Source organism: Lissotriton helveticus, chromosome 3_1, assembly GCF_964261635.1.
Source record: "Lissotriton helveticus chromosome 3_1, aLisHel1.1, whole genome shotgun sequence".
In the NCBI taxonomy this organism is placed as follows: Eukaryota; Metazoa; Chordata; class Amphibia; order Caudata; family Salamandridae; genus Lissotriton; species Lissotriton helveticus.
In genome coordinates this window covers 292,796,599-292,813,170 of record NC_136061.1, presented here as the reverse complement: position 1 = coordinate 292,813,170, position 16,572 = coordinate 292,796,599, and the positions used below count along the sequence as shown (strand labels likewise).

Here is a 16,572-nt window from a genome sequence, read left to right as displayed (position 1 = left end):
GTTTCTGGCTTTCAAGAGTAGGACATGTCCTCTGCCCCTAGCACAGATCTTCCATAGACGATCCCCCCCGGAACCCAGGGGCTCCACCATGTGAGACCCAAGTTCCTCGGGTTCAATTTCGTCTGGGTCTGACAGGTCCTCTCTCTGAGGAGAAGAGACCGGAGCTTGTGGCTGATTTGAAGCTTGTTTTCCTGTCTTCTTGCCTTTTATCTAACAGGGTTAGGCCATTCTTCCAGACTCCAACTCCTCTTTTTCATCCAGGGCTTTGCATGGTGCTCTTGTTTATGCACACACTCATTCCGGTATACCCAGCAAAGTTGCATGTGTTTTTCTTTCAACCGTACCCATGTTGAGGTCTCCAGATCATTGCCAAGCAGACAATCTACAGGAATTGCCAAGGATACCACCACCTTTTTTTGGCCTGTAACTCCTCCCCATTCTAAGGACACCATCGCCATGGCATAGACCTTTGCCTGATTATCAGCATCGAGAACTGTGAATGTCTTACCAGTCAGATATTGTCCGAGGGATACCAGTTTTTCGGTCACCATGGTGACACGTGTACCTGTATCCCTCAGAGCTACAACTCTGATCCCATTTATATGAGGCGGTTGTCTGTATTTTTCAATGTTAACAGGCCAGACAGCCAGGTCAGGTACATTCACCCCACCTTCTGAGACCAAAGTTCCTTCGGTGAGCTCTCTCACACGGTCAGGGCTCACCTGGGATCCTATCTGGAGACTTGCCACTGAATTTTGTGCAGGTGCACTAGGGGGGTCTCTTTTTGTAGGGACAGCTGGGGTTTTTTGTTTGGGGCCAACTGGCCTTGCAATTAAAGTACCAAGCCCTACATGGGATACCAGTTCTGACCTTGGTACCCACCCTTAGACAGTGTTTTGCCTTGGAGCCCACGAATCTGAAGTGGGGGACAGGCCGAATTGGAGTAACCATGCATTCTAAAAGTTCTAACATAACAGAACATTCAGTGTCAGGAGCCCATCCCTACGCTTTCCTGAGAACAGCTCCCAGAGGAAAGCCCCAAAATTTTGGGCTGAGTTGCCTCATTTTACAAGCCCTCTCAAAGACTGTACACTATTTGACGATATCATCACCCTCTGCAAATCCCTTTCTGGATCATAGGCTCAAAAGCTTCTGCTTTCTCCCAATTTATTTCCTGCCACCAGAGAAGGGTTCTAGGCCCAGCTCAGCTCTTTCCTTTTCTAAAGCGAAGAGTTTGACCTCTAAGACTATCCTCTAGGCTAGACAGATCAGCATCTACACTCTCTAAGTCTTTTGGTTCACTACTGGTAGTACCACCAGTGGTATTGTTATCAGTAGGTCCACTGTTGGAATCATTATCAACCTAAACCACTTCAGGGTCGTCTTTCCCTCTCTCAGTAGGGGCTCCTTCCTCGGCCAGGGATCTAGCATTATATGCAAGCAGTTTTTACAGTTATGCCTTTTTGAGACTAGGTCCATTGGGAAGGTTCCATGCTTGGCAGAGGGACTTAAGTCAGTATAACTTAAGCTTCTCCTAGGGTCCCACGTTGACCTCCTGGGAAGGACCTGCCTCAGACATAGTATTAAAGTAGTTGGGACCTTTTTAGGGAACTAGAAAAAAATGTAAGTACTTTCTAAAGGCCTAACTAACTTAAATATGTTTTACATTCTAAACAGTAACACCATGGGACTTAACACGAGGCCTTTACAGCTAGGTTTTAAACAATAACAAACACTCCAAAAAAATTATGGAAGCTGAAGACAATTTAGAATTCTTTAGTGAAATCAATTATTATCCATGTGGCACAGAAGACGTTGAGTCTTGTATCCAACTGCTGCACCACCAATGTAGGAAGCTGGCTCTTGTATGTAGTATATCAAGACAAGTTATACTGTGTAAAGACTCCGGATATTCCCTTACGAGTGCACAGGAACTTGCTCTAGCAATCCCAAGGTGCTCTTTTAGGGGGTAATATGGTTGAGCAATCTTAGGCTTATCAGAGAGGAGTGTCCGTCATCTGCAAATACGCACAACAGATAATAAATGATGCACATGAGTCAATAAGGAGATCCACGCCAATTTCAGAGGCAGCAATATTATCCTACTGTAGGAAAAACAAATACGGCATACAAGTTTTTTGCAGGAACTTAAGAGACCGACCTCTGGGACGTGAAGTGTGTATGTTGCAAGGTCCAAGGCAGCACCAGCAGATCACATCCAGCGGCACTTGGAAGTCCAGGAGCAGTGGTGCAAAACAGCATTGGGTGTCCAATGCAAGTCGATAGAGATCAGTCTTTGTTTACAGATGCTGCAGAGTCGGACTGACCCAACAGGCGGGGCTCAGAGCTCACAATGCTCAGGCAGGGGGACACCTTCAGTCCTCTTCTCCACAGGCCAGGGGTGACGGGTGCAGAGGTGTCATTAGGCATCAGATTTTCATCACTGGGAGCGGTCGTGATAGATGGGGCCTGCAAACAGATAGTGCAGGCGGCGTCGGAATGTCCACAATGGGGAGACCCACGGTGGGCTTCGAGTCTGGGGATCACGCTGGCACCGCTGGCCCACTTCATCGAGGGCTAGAAGGCTATGGTGCAGTGGTGCCTACCCGGCGTAGGGCTTTCGCAGACTTGGAGTCTCACAGCTCAGTCTTCGGTACCTGCGAGATGCAGCTCTGCTGTTCCACAGGAGTTCCTGTGTCTTTGGACAAGTGCTGGCAGTCCTCACAAGATTTGGAGGATCAACAGCTTGCAGGGCAAGACAACTTTGGCCCTCACCTGTAGTATAGTGCACTCTGCCTAAGGGCCATGAGGCCTGAGGTAGGGATGACTTACTTATACTGCATGCAGTGTCAGCAAGCATGGTGCACAGTCTGGGTGCCATGATATGTTTTCACTTTTATCTGCATCAAGACAAGCAGACTGCAGTGGCCATTTGCACAAGCTTGGTGAGGGGTCCCTTAGAATGGTACAATTCATGCTGCAGTCCTTGGGGACCATCTTTAGTACCTCAGGCCGGTGGTACCATTTATTAGGGACTTTTAGAAGGTACTAAAGGTATTGCCAATTGGGTAAGCAAATACAGTTTTGGGAAAGAGATCTGGCACTGGGGGCCTGGCTAACAGCAACCCAGTGCACTTCTAGTCAAAATCAAATTAAATACCAAGCACAAAGTGGGGGTGGCCATATCGAAAAGGGCACTTTCCTACACTCCCAGTGACAAAAACGAACTGGGGGCTTGTAAAAAAAAGTGGCACCCAAGAAAGGGCTGACACAGACACCCTTCTCTATCACATCATTCATTACCAAACCCGGAATTTAGCCCTACTCTGTACAGTGCTACATATGCAAGGTGGCAAGAATAAAGCTGGAAAAGGATTAGAGACTTCTACAGCCATCTGCTGCTCAGATTAAATCTGAAAACAGCCTTGCTAAAAAGGAGCACCTGCAGATCCTTCACTGGGTCACGCAGAAAGATGCTCAACCCCTAGCAAGATTAATCTTCACTAAAAAAAGAATATGAAAACACATTTAATTAGACATATATAAATGTATGATGGTCCCACCCTGGGAGTGGGAAAGGAACATGATGGTAGGAGGAAGTGTTAGGTCCTACGTCATCCAAAAAGGAGTGTGATGACATCTGCAGAACAGCCTGACCGCAACCTGTGCAATGGGCAAGGAAATGCTGACGATAATTCTGTACCACAGGTACTATATACACTCTTTAGACTAATCGCGTTAGTGTTAGAGTGGGTGTTGCAACGGAGATACCCTTTTACACTAACTATGGCTCTTTCCGAAGTTGCAGTGATTTTGGGACATGGTTCTGGGAGATATAGACAAGTTATTAAACACCACCTTGCCAAGGGTTCCCACAAATATCATTCTGGTCTACCAAACAGACACACCTATCCTTTGTCCTATATACAGCCACGCACACTATCCTAGCACTATGGGGTTTGGAGAAGTCTCCGTAGTGCAGACTTTGGATATATTGACTCTGGGATCTGATGGCACTGGAAAATATGTTTCTTCAAATAAAATGATGTTATGGGAGGAATGCTTGCAATAAATCTAATCACCTGAAATAATTCAGAGTAGCATTCCAACCCATTATTCTTTTGCCGACCATGCCACCTCAGTTTGGAATTATGTTTTCTGTACACAAATAGGGGGAGTAGATCTTTATTATTCTTTGGGATCCTTACTCTTCCTCTTGAATGAATTTACTAAATTAGCATGCCCAAGCTACCTCTGAGTTTTAAGCTTAATCGCCCAGGCAGCTGCAAATTAAGTAGGAGACCGGAGTAACAAGTTCTGACAATCACTGGCCATAGGGCTCCTTCATGAGATAGGTGTTGTCCTGAGATTTGTAAATGTAAATGTAAATTGATACTTGTATAGCGCACTACTCACCCGCAAGGGTCTCAAGGCGCTTGTACGAATACCGCTGTGGAACCCATCGTGGCTTTCCCTGTGAGGTGTCCACTCCTGGGCACCCCCAAGGTGGAGGCCAGGCATCCTTAGCGTTGTGGGGGGCGTTGTGGAGATTAAGCAAGCTATTGCCCAGAGTTGCAGAGTGGGACTCCATGATTGGAATAGGCACCGAGGCGAGAATTATCAGGTCCGTGGAATTTTGAGCCCAAGACCCGCCGAGGTGGGGAATTGAGCCCTGGTCCCGGGCCCCGGGCTAGACCTCTGCATCAGGGTCTGCCGCTCTAACCATTGAGCCACACTTCTCCACCAGATTTACTGTGTGTGGTGCCATATTGGGGGTGGAAGGAAAGGGGAGGAATGAAAAGGAAAATGCCACTTACCAGTATGCATCTGTTCTTGGCATGTAGGTCTGCAGATTCACACACTAGTGCATAGATCGCCATCTGGTGGTGGGCCCGGATGATTACACTTTGTTGTTGTCCTGGAAGAGTATTTGTATGGTAGATGATTCCTCCTCTGGAGCATAGTGCGCATGGGCATCCACTCCATCTTCAGATTGTTTTTCGCCATTAGGGAAAATGATGGAGTTGTGTGAGAACAGAAAGAGAGGTCTATGTATGGTGTATCTAAATAAGATAATATTGGAATAGAAAGAGGCAGCCGGGTGGGCGGGTGTGAATCTGCAGCCCTACATGCCAAGAACAGATGCATACTGGTAAATAGCATTTTCCGTTCGAGGCGTATGGGCTGCAGATCCCACACTAGTGCATTGATTGCATAGCAGTTCTCTCCCTTAGCGGCGAGTACCCGTATCTGTTGCAGTGGTTTGGAATAGTGTTTCGAGTACAGTCTGACCAACAGCAGCTTGTTGTTTTGCTTGCACGTCTACACAATAGTGCTTTGTGAATGTATGTGTTGTAGACCATGTAGCTGCTTTGCAGATATCATCTAAGGGAATGTTCCCTAAAAATGCCATAGATGCCCCTAGTTTACGGGTGAGACAGCCCTAGGGGGAATGGACAGAGTGTGTTTGGCTTTTTGGTAGCAAATTTGAATGCATTTAACAATCCACCTTTCAATCCCAGTTTTTGAAATGGGATAACCTTTATGTGGAGGAGAAAAGGACACAAAAAGCTGTTTTGTTTTACAAAATGGCTTTTTCCTATCAATATAGTAGAGGAGAGCTCTTTTGACATCTAATGTATGGAGAGCTCTTTCAGCAACTGTTTGAGATTGGGAGAAGAATACTGGCAACTCAATAGATTGATTGAGATGGAACGGTGAAATGACTTTTGGAAGGAATTTGGGATTTGTCTTTAGAACCACCTTGTTGTGATGGAGTTGCAAGAATGGTTCTTGAATTGTTAATGCCTGAATCTCACTTACTCTTCTGAGGCCTTCCATGAGGGCTTTGATGGCAGGAACTCTGAATAATGACAGATGCTGTCTGTTTTGAAGGTAAGCTGCTACAGCAACAAGATGTAACCTGATTGATGAATATGCTAAATTGCATCTTTGTAGATGTAGCAAGTAGCATATGATATTTTGGATGGAAACATCTAGTGGGTTAATGTTATTATTGGTGCAATATATAACAAACCTTTGCCACTTGCCTGCATAGCATGCCCTATTGGTGGGACGTCTAGCTTCTTTGATAACATTCATGCAATCAGGTGGGAGATTGAGATATCCAAATTCTAGGACCTCAGGAGCCAAATCGCTAGGTTAAGCTGCATGGAATCTGGATGCATGATCTCTCCATGGCTCTGTGTTAGCAGGTGTGGAGAGAGTTTTAGTTTCTGATGTGGTACCACTGAGAGTTCTAGTAGTGTGGTGTACCACGGTTGCCTTGCCCAGGTTGGTGCAATGAGAATCAATGTGAGGGAGTGTTGCTGCAGCTTGCGCACCACTAACGGAATGAGTGGGAAAGGCGGAAAAGCGTACGCAAATCTGTCTGACCAACTCATCCATATTGCATTGCCTTTGGATAATGGGTGTGGATACCTGGCGGCGAAGCTTGGGCATTTGGAGTTGAGGTGTGTGGTGAACAGATCGATTTCTGGCTGTCCCCACTGTTAATAAAAAGGTTGAAGAACTTGCGGATGAAGTTCCCACTCGTGAATCAGTTGTCTCTGACGACTTAACAGATGCACAACCTGATTGTGAACTCCTGGTAGATGTTCTGCCAATAGGAAGACTTTTTGAGGAATAGCCCACCTCCATATGCTCTGCGCCAGCCGGAAAAGCTGTAAGGAGTGTGTTCTTCCCTGTTTTTGGATGTAGTAAATGGCTGTCATATTGTCGGTGCTGACTAACACAGCCTTGCCTGATAGGTAATGTTGGAAAGATTTTAGAGCTACAAAAATAGCTAGCAACTCCAGATGGTTTATGTGGAATAGCTTTGCTGCAGTGTCCACCTGCCCTGTACTGTGTGCTGTGCCAAATGAACTCCCGAGTCGGTGAGGGATGCATCCATGGTAAGCACCACCTGTGGAACGGCCTCTATGAATGTCAGGCCTTTGGAAAGGTTTTTGGTGTTCCACCACTGCAGAGAGCGATGGGCCTGGCCATCCACCACCACCAGATCTGTTAATTGACCTTGAGCCTGGTTCCATTGGCTTGCTAAGCACTTTTGCAGGGGGCGCATTTGGAGTCTTGCGTACGGTACTACGAAGATGCAAGACGCCATCATTCCAATTAGTTGCATGAACACTCTAGCTGGCAGTGCGTGTTGCGGTAGGAATTTTTGTAGAAGAGCTTGCATACTTTGTATTCTTGTTGGATTGGGGGATGCAAGTGCTTTGGAGGTATCTATTGTGGCCCATAGATACTGTTGAGACAGGGATGGTTGGAGATGTCACTTCGTCTGGTTTACAGTGAACCCGAGCTTGTGTAACAGGTGAATGGTCTGGTGCGTGTGCTGCATGCACTGGTGGTATGACTTGGCTTTTATTAGCCAGTCGTCGAGATATGGAAAGAGATGGATGTTCTCCCTTCTCAAGTGTGCTGTTACTACGGCAAGACACTTTGTGAAAACTCGAGGTGCTGTAGTTACTCCGAAAGGGAGGACCTTGAATTGGTAATACTGCCCGTCCAGTACAAATCAAAGGTATTTTCTGTGAGCTTGATGGATGGGAATGTGGAAGTAGGCGTCCTTGAGATCTAGGGTAGCAAAGAAGTTTTAACAGAGGAAGGACCTGCTGTAATTTGACCATATGGAAGTGGTCGGACAGTATGTAAAGATTTAGGGGTCTCAGGTCTAATATAGGTCTGAGGGAGCCGTCCTTTTTGGGAATAAGAAAATATAGGGAGTAAACGCCTGTGTTTTGATGGTGCACTTGAACTGGTTCTATTGCATTTTTCTGCAGTAGAGTGGCCACTTCTTGTTTTAGGAGTGTGAGATGTTCTTGTGACATGGGACGCAGTCTGGGTGGTATTGTTGGAGGAGTGGACGTGAGCTCCAGGCAATAACCCGACTGAACTATTTGTCTCACCCACCTGTCTGTTGTGATGGAATTCCAGACAGGTAGGAACTGTTGTAATGTCCCCCCGACAGATGTGGAATGGTCTGGGGGAAGGGGAGGGAAGTCACTGTTTGGGAGTGGAGGCAGTACGGGTGTTGTTACCTCAGCCTCTACCTTTAGTGTTTTTGCATCTGTATCCCCCTCTGTAATAACCTCTATTGGGTGAGGATTGGGTTGTGCTTTGTAAGAAGAAAAGGCGGTGTCCATTGGAAAATTTCTGGAGGCGCCCCTGTAAGAGGAGCGACGAAAGGACGCTCTGGGAGTCTGAGCTTGTAAAGCTCCCATGGACTTTGCAGTGTCAGTATCCTTCTCCATTTTTCTAGTGAAGTATCAACTTTAGGACCAAAAAGATGTTGCTGGTCAAAAGGTTTATTAAAAATATTGGTTTGTACCTCTGGTTTGAAACCAGAAATGCGCAGCTAGGCATGTCTACGTAACAGTATGCCAGTATTTATTGCCCTTGAGGCTGTATCAGCAGCATTCAAAGCACAACGGATGGAAGTATTAGTGATTACCTTACCTTCTTGTATTAAGTCAGAAGCCCTGGTCTTATATTTGTCTGGCAAATGTTGCATAAGGATTTCAAGCTCATCGTATTGAGCCCTATCATATCTTGCCAAGAGAGCTTGAGTGTTGGCAATTCTCCAGACGTTGGCATCCTGAGATGTCATGCATTTGCCTGAAGCATCTAAAAGTTTGGACTCTTTATCAGGGGGTGGGGCATCCCCTGATGTCTGTGAATTCGCTCTTTTCCTGGCGTTTGAGACCACTAATGAGTCTAAGGGTAACTGGCCTTTGATATAGGCTGGGTCAGTTGGAGAGGTTTCATACTTTTTCTCTAACCTGGGATTAATTACCCTGGCCACAACGGGGTCTTTAAATACCTCAGGTGCGTGTTTTACAAACCCTTTAAGCATTCGTAAAATGGTTGTGGTTTTATGTCATGGTAATAATGTGTCCACTATGGATGAGTTGTGTGAACCCTATAGTGTCATCTGGAGGAGATGGCCTAGAAGGGCATGCGTCATCTTGTGGTAGATCTGGGGCATCTGGTGCATTCTAATCTTCCCAAAGATCATCTGATGGTCTAGGGATATTATCTGGGTCATCTAGGGGGTGCTCAACTTCTATCCTCTCTGAGTACTCATCCTCATCATCATCATCTGCTGGTGCAGGGCTGTGTGGGATGAATGGTGAATGTGCAGGGGAAATGTCAAAGTCTGGTACAAGTGGAAGTGGTGAAGGTACCCTGATCGACGGGGAGACCGAGAGGAAGCCTCAGGGAAAGTGGCTGGAAGAAGTGAAGATAGACAAAAGTCACAGTAGGCCCTTCCACCTCTGCCCTCCCATTGAGCAAGTAGGCTAGACTATAGGAGTCATTTATTAGGATACTACACCAAGAGGGTTATTTGCAATTCGCAGCCCCTTCACACAATAGAAGCAGGTCCATATTTTCTGACACTAGGTGCCGGAAGGTGGTCCTCTAGGTAATAACCTCCACTTTGGTCCTGAAGAATGCTACGTACCTTTCGGGGACACATAAGCAGAAACATGTCAACCCTTTGTAACACGGTGAAGGGAGATTAATGTCCCACATCACCGACCACTTCTTTTAACAACTATACTTTTGAACCCTGAATAAACTTAGGATATGGACAAGGGTAATGGTTTTTAATACACTTTTCCCTCCCCTATGGCCATCACTTAGATTTAGAAGTGCATCCCTGTCTCCAGGTGTATGCCCGCCCTCTATCAAACCAAGTTTTTAGAGGGCGAGGACAGCCGATGATGAAGCATGACACCGGGCGGTGTATGAGGTCAATCTGTAACTTTTTATGAGATGTCCCCATTGGCAATGCATCTCCCCCTAAATCTGTAGATACCTTTAGGAACACATTATAGGGCAGTCTTCTTTTGTGGATTCATAGTAGAGTGGAGGCTGGCTTGCCCATAAGCCCCGTGTCTCTGGTTCCCACCCTTGGCATACGCTAAGGTTAGTGTGTGTGGATGTAAATAATGTGTCCATAAGGAAGTCGTCCTCCACTGGATCAGTGTGTAGATCGACCCCATGAAAAGTTGCTGCTCTATGAATGAGTTGTTTGAACCCTACAGTGTCATCTGAAGGACATGGCCTAGAAGGGTATGCATCATCTTGTGGTAGATCTGGGGCATCTGGTGCATCTGATGGTCTAGGGATATTATCTGGGTCATCTAGGGGTTGCTCATCTTCTATCTTCCCTGAGTAATCATCTTCATCATCATCTGCTGGTGCAGGGCTGTGTGGGATGAATGGTGAATGTGCAGGGGAAATGTCAAAGTCTGGTACCTGTGGAAGTGGTGAAAGTACCCTGATAGGAGAAGTTTGAGCATGCTTTTTGAGAAGGACTGGAGGTGTCGGGGGAGGGGTCCTGTTTTCTTTTAGCAGGCACAGTAATGACATGTCCAGTCTTTGGATGAATAAGAAGATTATTTTGTTTTGGATCTGGATGGAATAGCTCTTCTGTAGAAGCATCCTTTTTCGGCACCGACTTGTCTTGCTTGGGGCCGAGTTGTTTAGAAGGTTTAGCAGCGTCTATTACAGTCTTTGGAGCAGATTTTGGTTTCGGTTACGAAGACTTGTGGTCAGAAGCTTTCCTCGGCTCATGTTTTTTGTTCGGATCGGATGTTTTCGGATCCGGAGTTATTGGTTCCGAACTGTGTTTCGTGTTGATGACTTAGGTGCGGAAGTGTGTTTTGTGCCGAAGTGGCCTTTGGTTGGATTGGTTTCGGTACCGGAGTTGCTTTCGGTTCAATAGTTTTCGGTGTGGAAATTGGTTTCGGTGCAGAGCTTGTTTTCAGCTCGACCGATTTGGGTACCGAGGTCTGCTTTGGTGCTGGAGTTCGTTTTTGTTTAAGGACTTTTTGTTTCTCAGGACCGACAGGCTGACTCGAACCCGAGTTGCCTAGAGGCTTCTTGGTAGTTTTCGTTGCCGGCCCCGAAGGCACGGCGTCGAAAGTTTGTGATCGGTGTGCAGCTGGTCCCGAAGGTGGAGGTGGAAACGAAGCCTGGCCCGGTATGGGGGAGTGAGCAGGGTCGACGTTTGTACTCACGACCTGTTGAACAGCTGGAATGGGATCGTCATGGTCTTCTTGTTCTTCGGCTCCGGAAGCTGAATCCTCTGCTTCGGAAACGACAACGTCTTCCTGCTGTTGTTCTTCGGACTCTAGATCGACTGGAGTTCCTTCTATGATGAGATCTGGTGTCGAGGAAGAGGATTGCGCCATGACTCTTCGAGCTCGATGGTCCCTGATAGTTTTCTTGGACCGGAACGAAGCGCAGGCCTGGCAATCTCGGCTCTCGTACTCTGGGGACAAGCACAGATTGCACACCTCATGTAGATCAGTGTGGGTAAATTTGTGTCCACACTGAGGGCACTTCTTGAAGGGTGTTCTTTCCATGAGCCGAAGGCCCAATGGCACAGTTGGGCCCAACGGCCACGACGATCGCTGGAATCGAGAAGTGCAGGATTTTTCGACGCGAGTATGAAGGAAAGCGCGATCGAAAACGATACCAACGGTAGAAATCAAGGAATGGGCGTCAAAAGGAGATCGGTAACAGGACCAAGCAACAAACACATCCGAGCCCGATGGCGGAAAAAAAAAATCTGAAGATGGACTCGATGCCCATGCGCACTATGCTCCAGAGAAGGAGTCATCTACCATACAAAGACTCTTCTAGGACAACAACAAAGTGTAATCATCCGGGCCCACCACCAGATGGCAATCTATGCACTAGTGTGTGATCTGCAGCCCATATGCCTCGAACATTAGGTTTTGGGTTTTCACTGGTGCTTGTCTGTTTCCCACCAACTGCCAGTTGTAGGCGGGACTATCTCTTATCCTAAAAGGGTCATATTTTCTGTATCTACAAAATGGCAAGCACACAGGGACCAGGATAATTGCCACGGATTCTAAAACACCACCAATTGTGAAGACACAACCGTGCGTTTGCTCATCTCCCCCTTTGTAATAGAGCGACATTTTCTCCAGTTACACAAACATACTGGTGTCAACCCCAGAATGCACCATCAAGAGATGATGGTTTTGAGGAAACAAACAAAACCTTCTGAAATATGAAAATGGATGCAAGACACTGGGAATGATTAAGTCCCATAAAACAGCTTATTTGTCTTAAAGCAGGAGTAGACTGAATACATCAGCATGTGACTGAATGACTACAACTGCAGTTTGACATAGTGAGGGTAATTGTGAGACAGGGCAACCCAGTGCTGAACAAGTGACCGAGTGTACCTCAGGTAGTGGAAGTATGAATTAATGAGTGGAACACACTGAATGTGACCACTGGAGTGAGACTGAATAAGTGTCAAGGGATAACTTGGTGAGTGTGACCTAAAGACGTGTAGACAACTGAAAAAGTGAGGTGTGTGAGTGAGCGTGCCACGTGTACTTAACTGAATGTGCAGGACGCCAAGTGAGTGTAACAAAGAGACTAAGACAGAGTGTGGGTGACTGAGTATGAGTGACTGTGAATGTGGTGATGTGACTGACTGGACAGCAGTGAGTGATTGGAGGATATGCTTGATTGAGAGTGAATGTGGCTTTGAGTGCCATTTACGGTTACTTATGGAAGCAGCAAATCAAAATACTTTTTCCGATTGTCCACAGAAATGCTGTGAGGTAACTTGTTTAAACTCCAGAAGGAGAGATGAGAAACCAAGGCTGGAAGGGTATCCCTCAACCTTGAGAAGCACAGGCATTGAAAAATCATCCACCACCTACCATGTGTTAGAAAAACAGCTTTCAATGTATGGAATTGGACAGCATGTTAAAACATCTTTGAATGTTGACCATATGGTGGCTCAAGTTTTTAATCATTACTTTGGCTGGAGTGGCAAAGCATGCACGTTTCAAAGGAAAGTCAACTTCACTCACTCACTCAAACGTAAACCAGAAATAGCAGACCTTCTGACTTCTTCTCACCTACAGATGCATTTAGTACATCTTTCCCCCGCAGGACAAGCAGATTAGCAATGGAGGTGTTGAACCGTAGCTCCTTGTTTGTAGACACTTTTGCTGCCACAGGGTCCCCAGAAGACGGTGCCCGCACCTGCCAATCAATGCCTAAAGAGAAACACATGTGTATTAAACATCCCTAACAATCACAGTGATAAACAAATACAGATCAGAAGGCTTAGCAGTCTTTTTCATGAATGAAATGAACAATTATTGGCCATATAATTAAACTCTCCATTTACACTTACAATGCTCAAGTGTCCCTATCTTAGCTTCTCCCCACGAGGTACACATGCTATACTACCAAGTTCTCGTTCTGTATATGCTGTACAACAAAGCTGTCTGTGCATGTTGAGTGTCTTAATTACATTTACACTTATTACATACTATAGATCAAAATCCTAGCCCGGAAGAGCAAAGGCATAATCTCAAAGCAAACAGAATATGTGAGAAGCATACAGGGTTACAAAGAAAGGTATGCACGTTTACATACTAAAGAACGGCATATTACAACAAATTGTGGGGAATGTAGGATTGGGTGAATAGGAAAGAGGAATCCAGAAGATGGTAAGAGGTGAGTCATCAGACCTTTGATGATACTCTGAAAGGAAATCAAACCCTAGGCGTAGATGAAGCTCAATCCAAAGTTTTGAAGCATATGAAGAGGAGGGATGTGTCTGTGCATAACCACGGTTATTGTAGAGAGCCAGTCGGCTCCAACATAAGGAGGACCCCACATCCCATGCACCCTGGAGGCTGAGCTCAGCCAACGGGATAAATTAAAGGAGCATGGAACGTTTGTGACCCAGTGCCCTAACCAGTAACACGAGTGTGGGTGTCCCTTACTGTGGTGTGCAGCCCGGGGTCAACACTCAACATAGCTGCTACATTTTCAACTTCCTCATGTGTGACATTTCCGTGCATTCAGTGTCAGTGTGTGTGATAATTTAATGCCTTATGTGTGGCACTTCCAGTGACACTTTATCTCAAGTACAAAAATATTATAATGCAATAACTGATAGAAATTGACCAATTTTGTATAATATGTAGAACATTGTAAAGTGTGGCTCAGAATAGCTAAACATATGAAATGTGTTTGGTCAAATGTCGGAGTCACAAGAAACAAGGCCATGTAGCAGATTTTTCATGAGCTCCCCACCAAGCAGATATTATGTGTTATGTTGAGTTCACAATGTATGTAAAACAGTAAAAGCTGCATTGATGGAAATGAACTAGAGAGTCCTGTAGTAGATAACACCTTTGGAAACAACCTGGCGTGTGTCTGACCAACACAGACACACACACACACTTTTCTGAAATTCATGTTTAGGAAACATACTATTTTACCTTCTTTGGCATAAGCAATATGCTACATTTAGTGTTTATGTGTCTAAATGTATGACAGGTATAAAATTATAAAAGTATATTGTACTTTACATGAGTGAACAGATTATGTTTTTATTTCCTCTCGAGTTTATCATGGATAAATCAAATATAAAAATAGCGTGTGATGGAGCAGGGGTTCGCAAAAAGAAACCTGCTTGAATTAACACCCCCATAATACGTACTAACAGTAAGTAGCAATAGTAAACTAATGTACACCCTACATAAGCACAGGGGAAATTGCTTTACGCATGTATGAAGTAACACAATATAAAATATGAAAGAGTTAAAACAGTATTAACATTTGAGCTTTGAAAGAAACAAGAAATATTGCATGACTAGGCCACATGTGCCTCAGTAGTTTGCATATTGCATTTTGCTTTGAAATAATAAATATTGCCACTTTTGCCTCAAGCTATGCTAGGAAATATGCTAACATGGAATAGTGCAAAGATGGGTGGTGAACAGTGAAAAGTACATATTCATATAATTAACACAAGTCTATATCCATTTGCTTTAGTGTGCTGGAAGAAACGCCATTTTACCCTTAAGTTGTCCAAATAAGGGAGGGGCCACGATCGGATTGAGAGTGTCATGTCAGAGCAGCCAGAAGTGCTGAATGTTGCAAAGAACAAGCACAAGTTGAAGGCCAAAGTGATGATCGTTTGCCAAGAGACGTGCTTAACCGTGGAACAAGAAGAATTAGTCCGCGGGCACTGTTTAAAGTCATGTGTATGTGAAACATATAATAAAATGTGTGAACAGAACTATTATAATTCGTGGGAACGGGTGCAGAACAATGAATGTGCCTAAAAGTCTTAATGAAGTCACCGTGGTGTGACAACGCCACCTCCAAAACCCACCAATCCCCTTTCAGGTTACATAAAATGTTGCAACAAATGTGGGACGGACATGTAGGTTTTAGGGTATAATTGAGGTGCCTTTAGGGGTGTGGTTTACGCTTAAGCTGGAAGCAGGGAAAGAGGGGAGATGCGTCGCTGTCCGTCGGTTTGCAGAGAGGCCTAGCTGTTCCTGACCTGTCCTGTTTCTGTCCTTTTAATCTATGTTCCCTGATTCTAATTCGGGGAACCCCCGCCATCACCTAAGCCGAAGGGGTGGTTTTCTCAGGACCGTTAGATTTGTATTTTGTCTGACTCATTCTTGAAAATGTACTTACAAGTGTATTTTATCTCTGAAACCTTTGTCTTTTCACCTATCCACTTCGTCATAGATATGAGATTTTTATTTGTATTTTTTGGCCTTGGGGGTCCTTGTGGGAAAAAGAAATGGGAAAACTGCGAAAAGGGGACAGGGTAGAAACACCTAAATTTTGTGTATTTATTATATTTAAAAAAAAAAAGAACATTTACATAAATACATACATTTTTATCTATATACAATTTATAATTCACTTAATTTAAAAATGTCTTGTCCTTTAGGAGATGGGAACAAAAGGCCATGATGGACAAGAAAGAATAATGTTAACAGTCCTCTAAAGTTTGAAAAAAGTTTAATGTAATAATTATAGTGTTGGAAAACCAATCAAATTGAACAATAATTCTATTGTATGAACTTTAGAAGATGATGTCCTCTATGTGAGATTTAAATATTCAAGTGTTAACATATTAAAGGAAGAAGAACTTGTCAAAATGAAGGTGTATTACTGAAATATTGTATAATGAAAAACATAATGAAGAATGAATGAGGATGTATGAATAAATGAAAGGGTTGCTTCATTATACAGCAAGGACAACCATTTTTAAATTAAATGAATTATAAATTGTATACAAATAGATGTTTGTATTTATGTAAAATTTCTTTTTTTTAATATTATAAATACACTAAATGTAGTCTTTTTTCCCGGGTTTTGGTATTCAAATGTTGATGCCCCATCACAACAAAACATTTTAATATATAGTTGCCTAAGTATTTTCTAATACAATTGCTTTTTTGTCCCTGGCTTAGGAACTCCAGTCAGTGTCAAGGTAACTCCTCTTTATGTACAGTTGAAACCACCAGTGCACACATTCTAAGAATAATGAACTCATCTACCGAGTTCTTTGGAATAACATCCTGATAATATCGGAGAAAAGATGGAGCTTGTATTGCAGGATCTTGACAAACAAGCTCCATTATGAGTGAAACAGCAGAGTCAATCTGAGGTAGATGAAACACCGCTAACACTGATGAAACAAGAAGGTTTACTCTTTTACCT

The 16,572-nt window shown here is 44.4% G+C and overlaps 1 protein-coding gene across 4 annotated transcripts in view; it reads right to left on the bottom strand.

Moving 5' to 3' along the window:
• Positions 1-16,572, bottom strand: part of TUBD1 (tubulin delta 1) — a 297,439-nt gene that overhangs the window by 48,016 nt on the left and 232,851 nt on the right. For 3 of the 4 annotated variants that reach the window (XM_078679828.1, XM_078679825.1, XM_078679826.1), the window contains one exon: positions 12,942-13,082. In XM_078679828.1, the coding sequence (XP_078535954.1) occupies positions 12,942-13,082 (141 nt within the window). The remainder of the gene's footprint in view (positions 1-12,941; positions 13,083-16,572) is intronic. The other variant, XR_013608610.1, reaches the window with a different exon arrangement.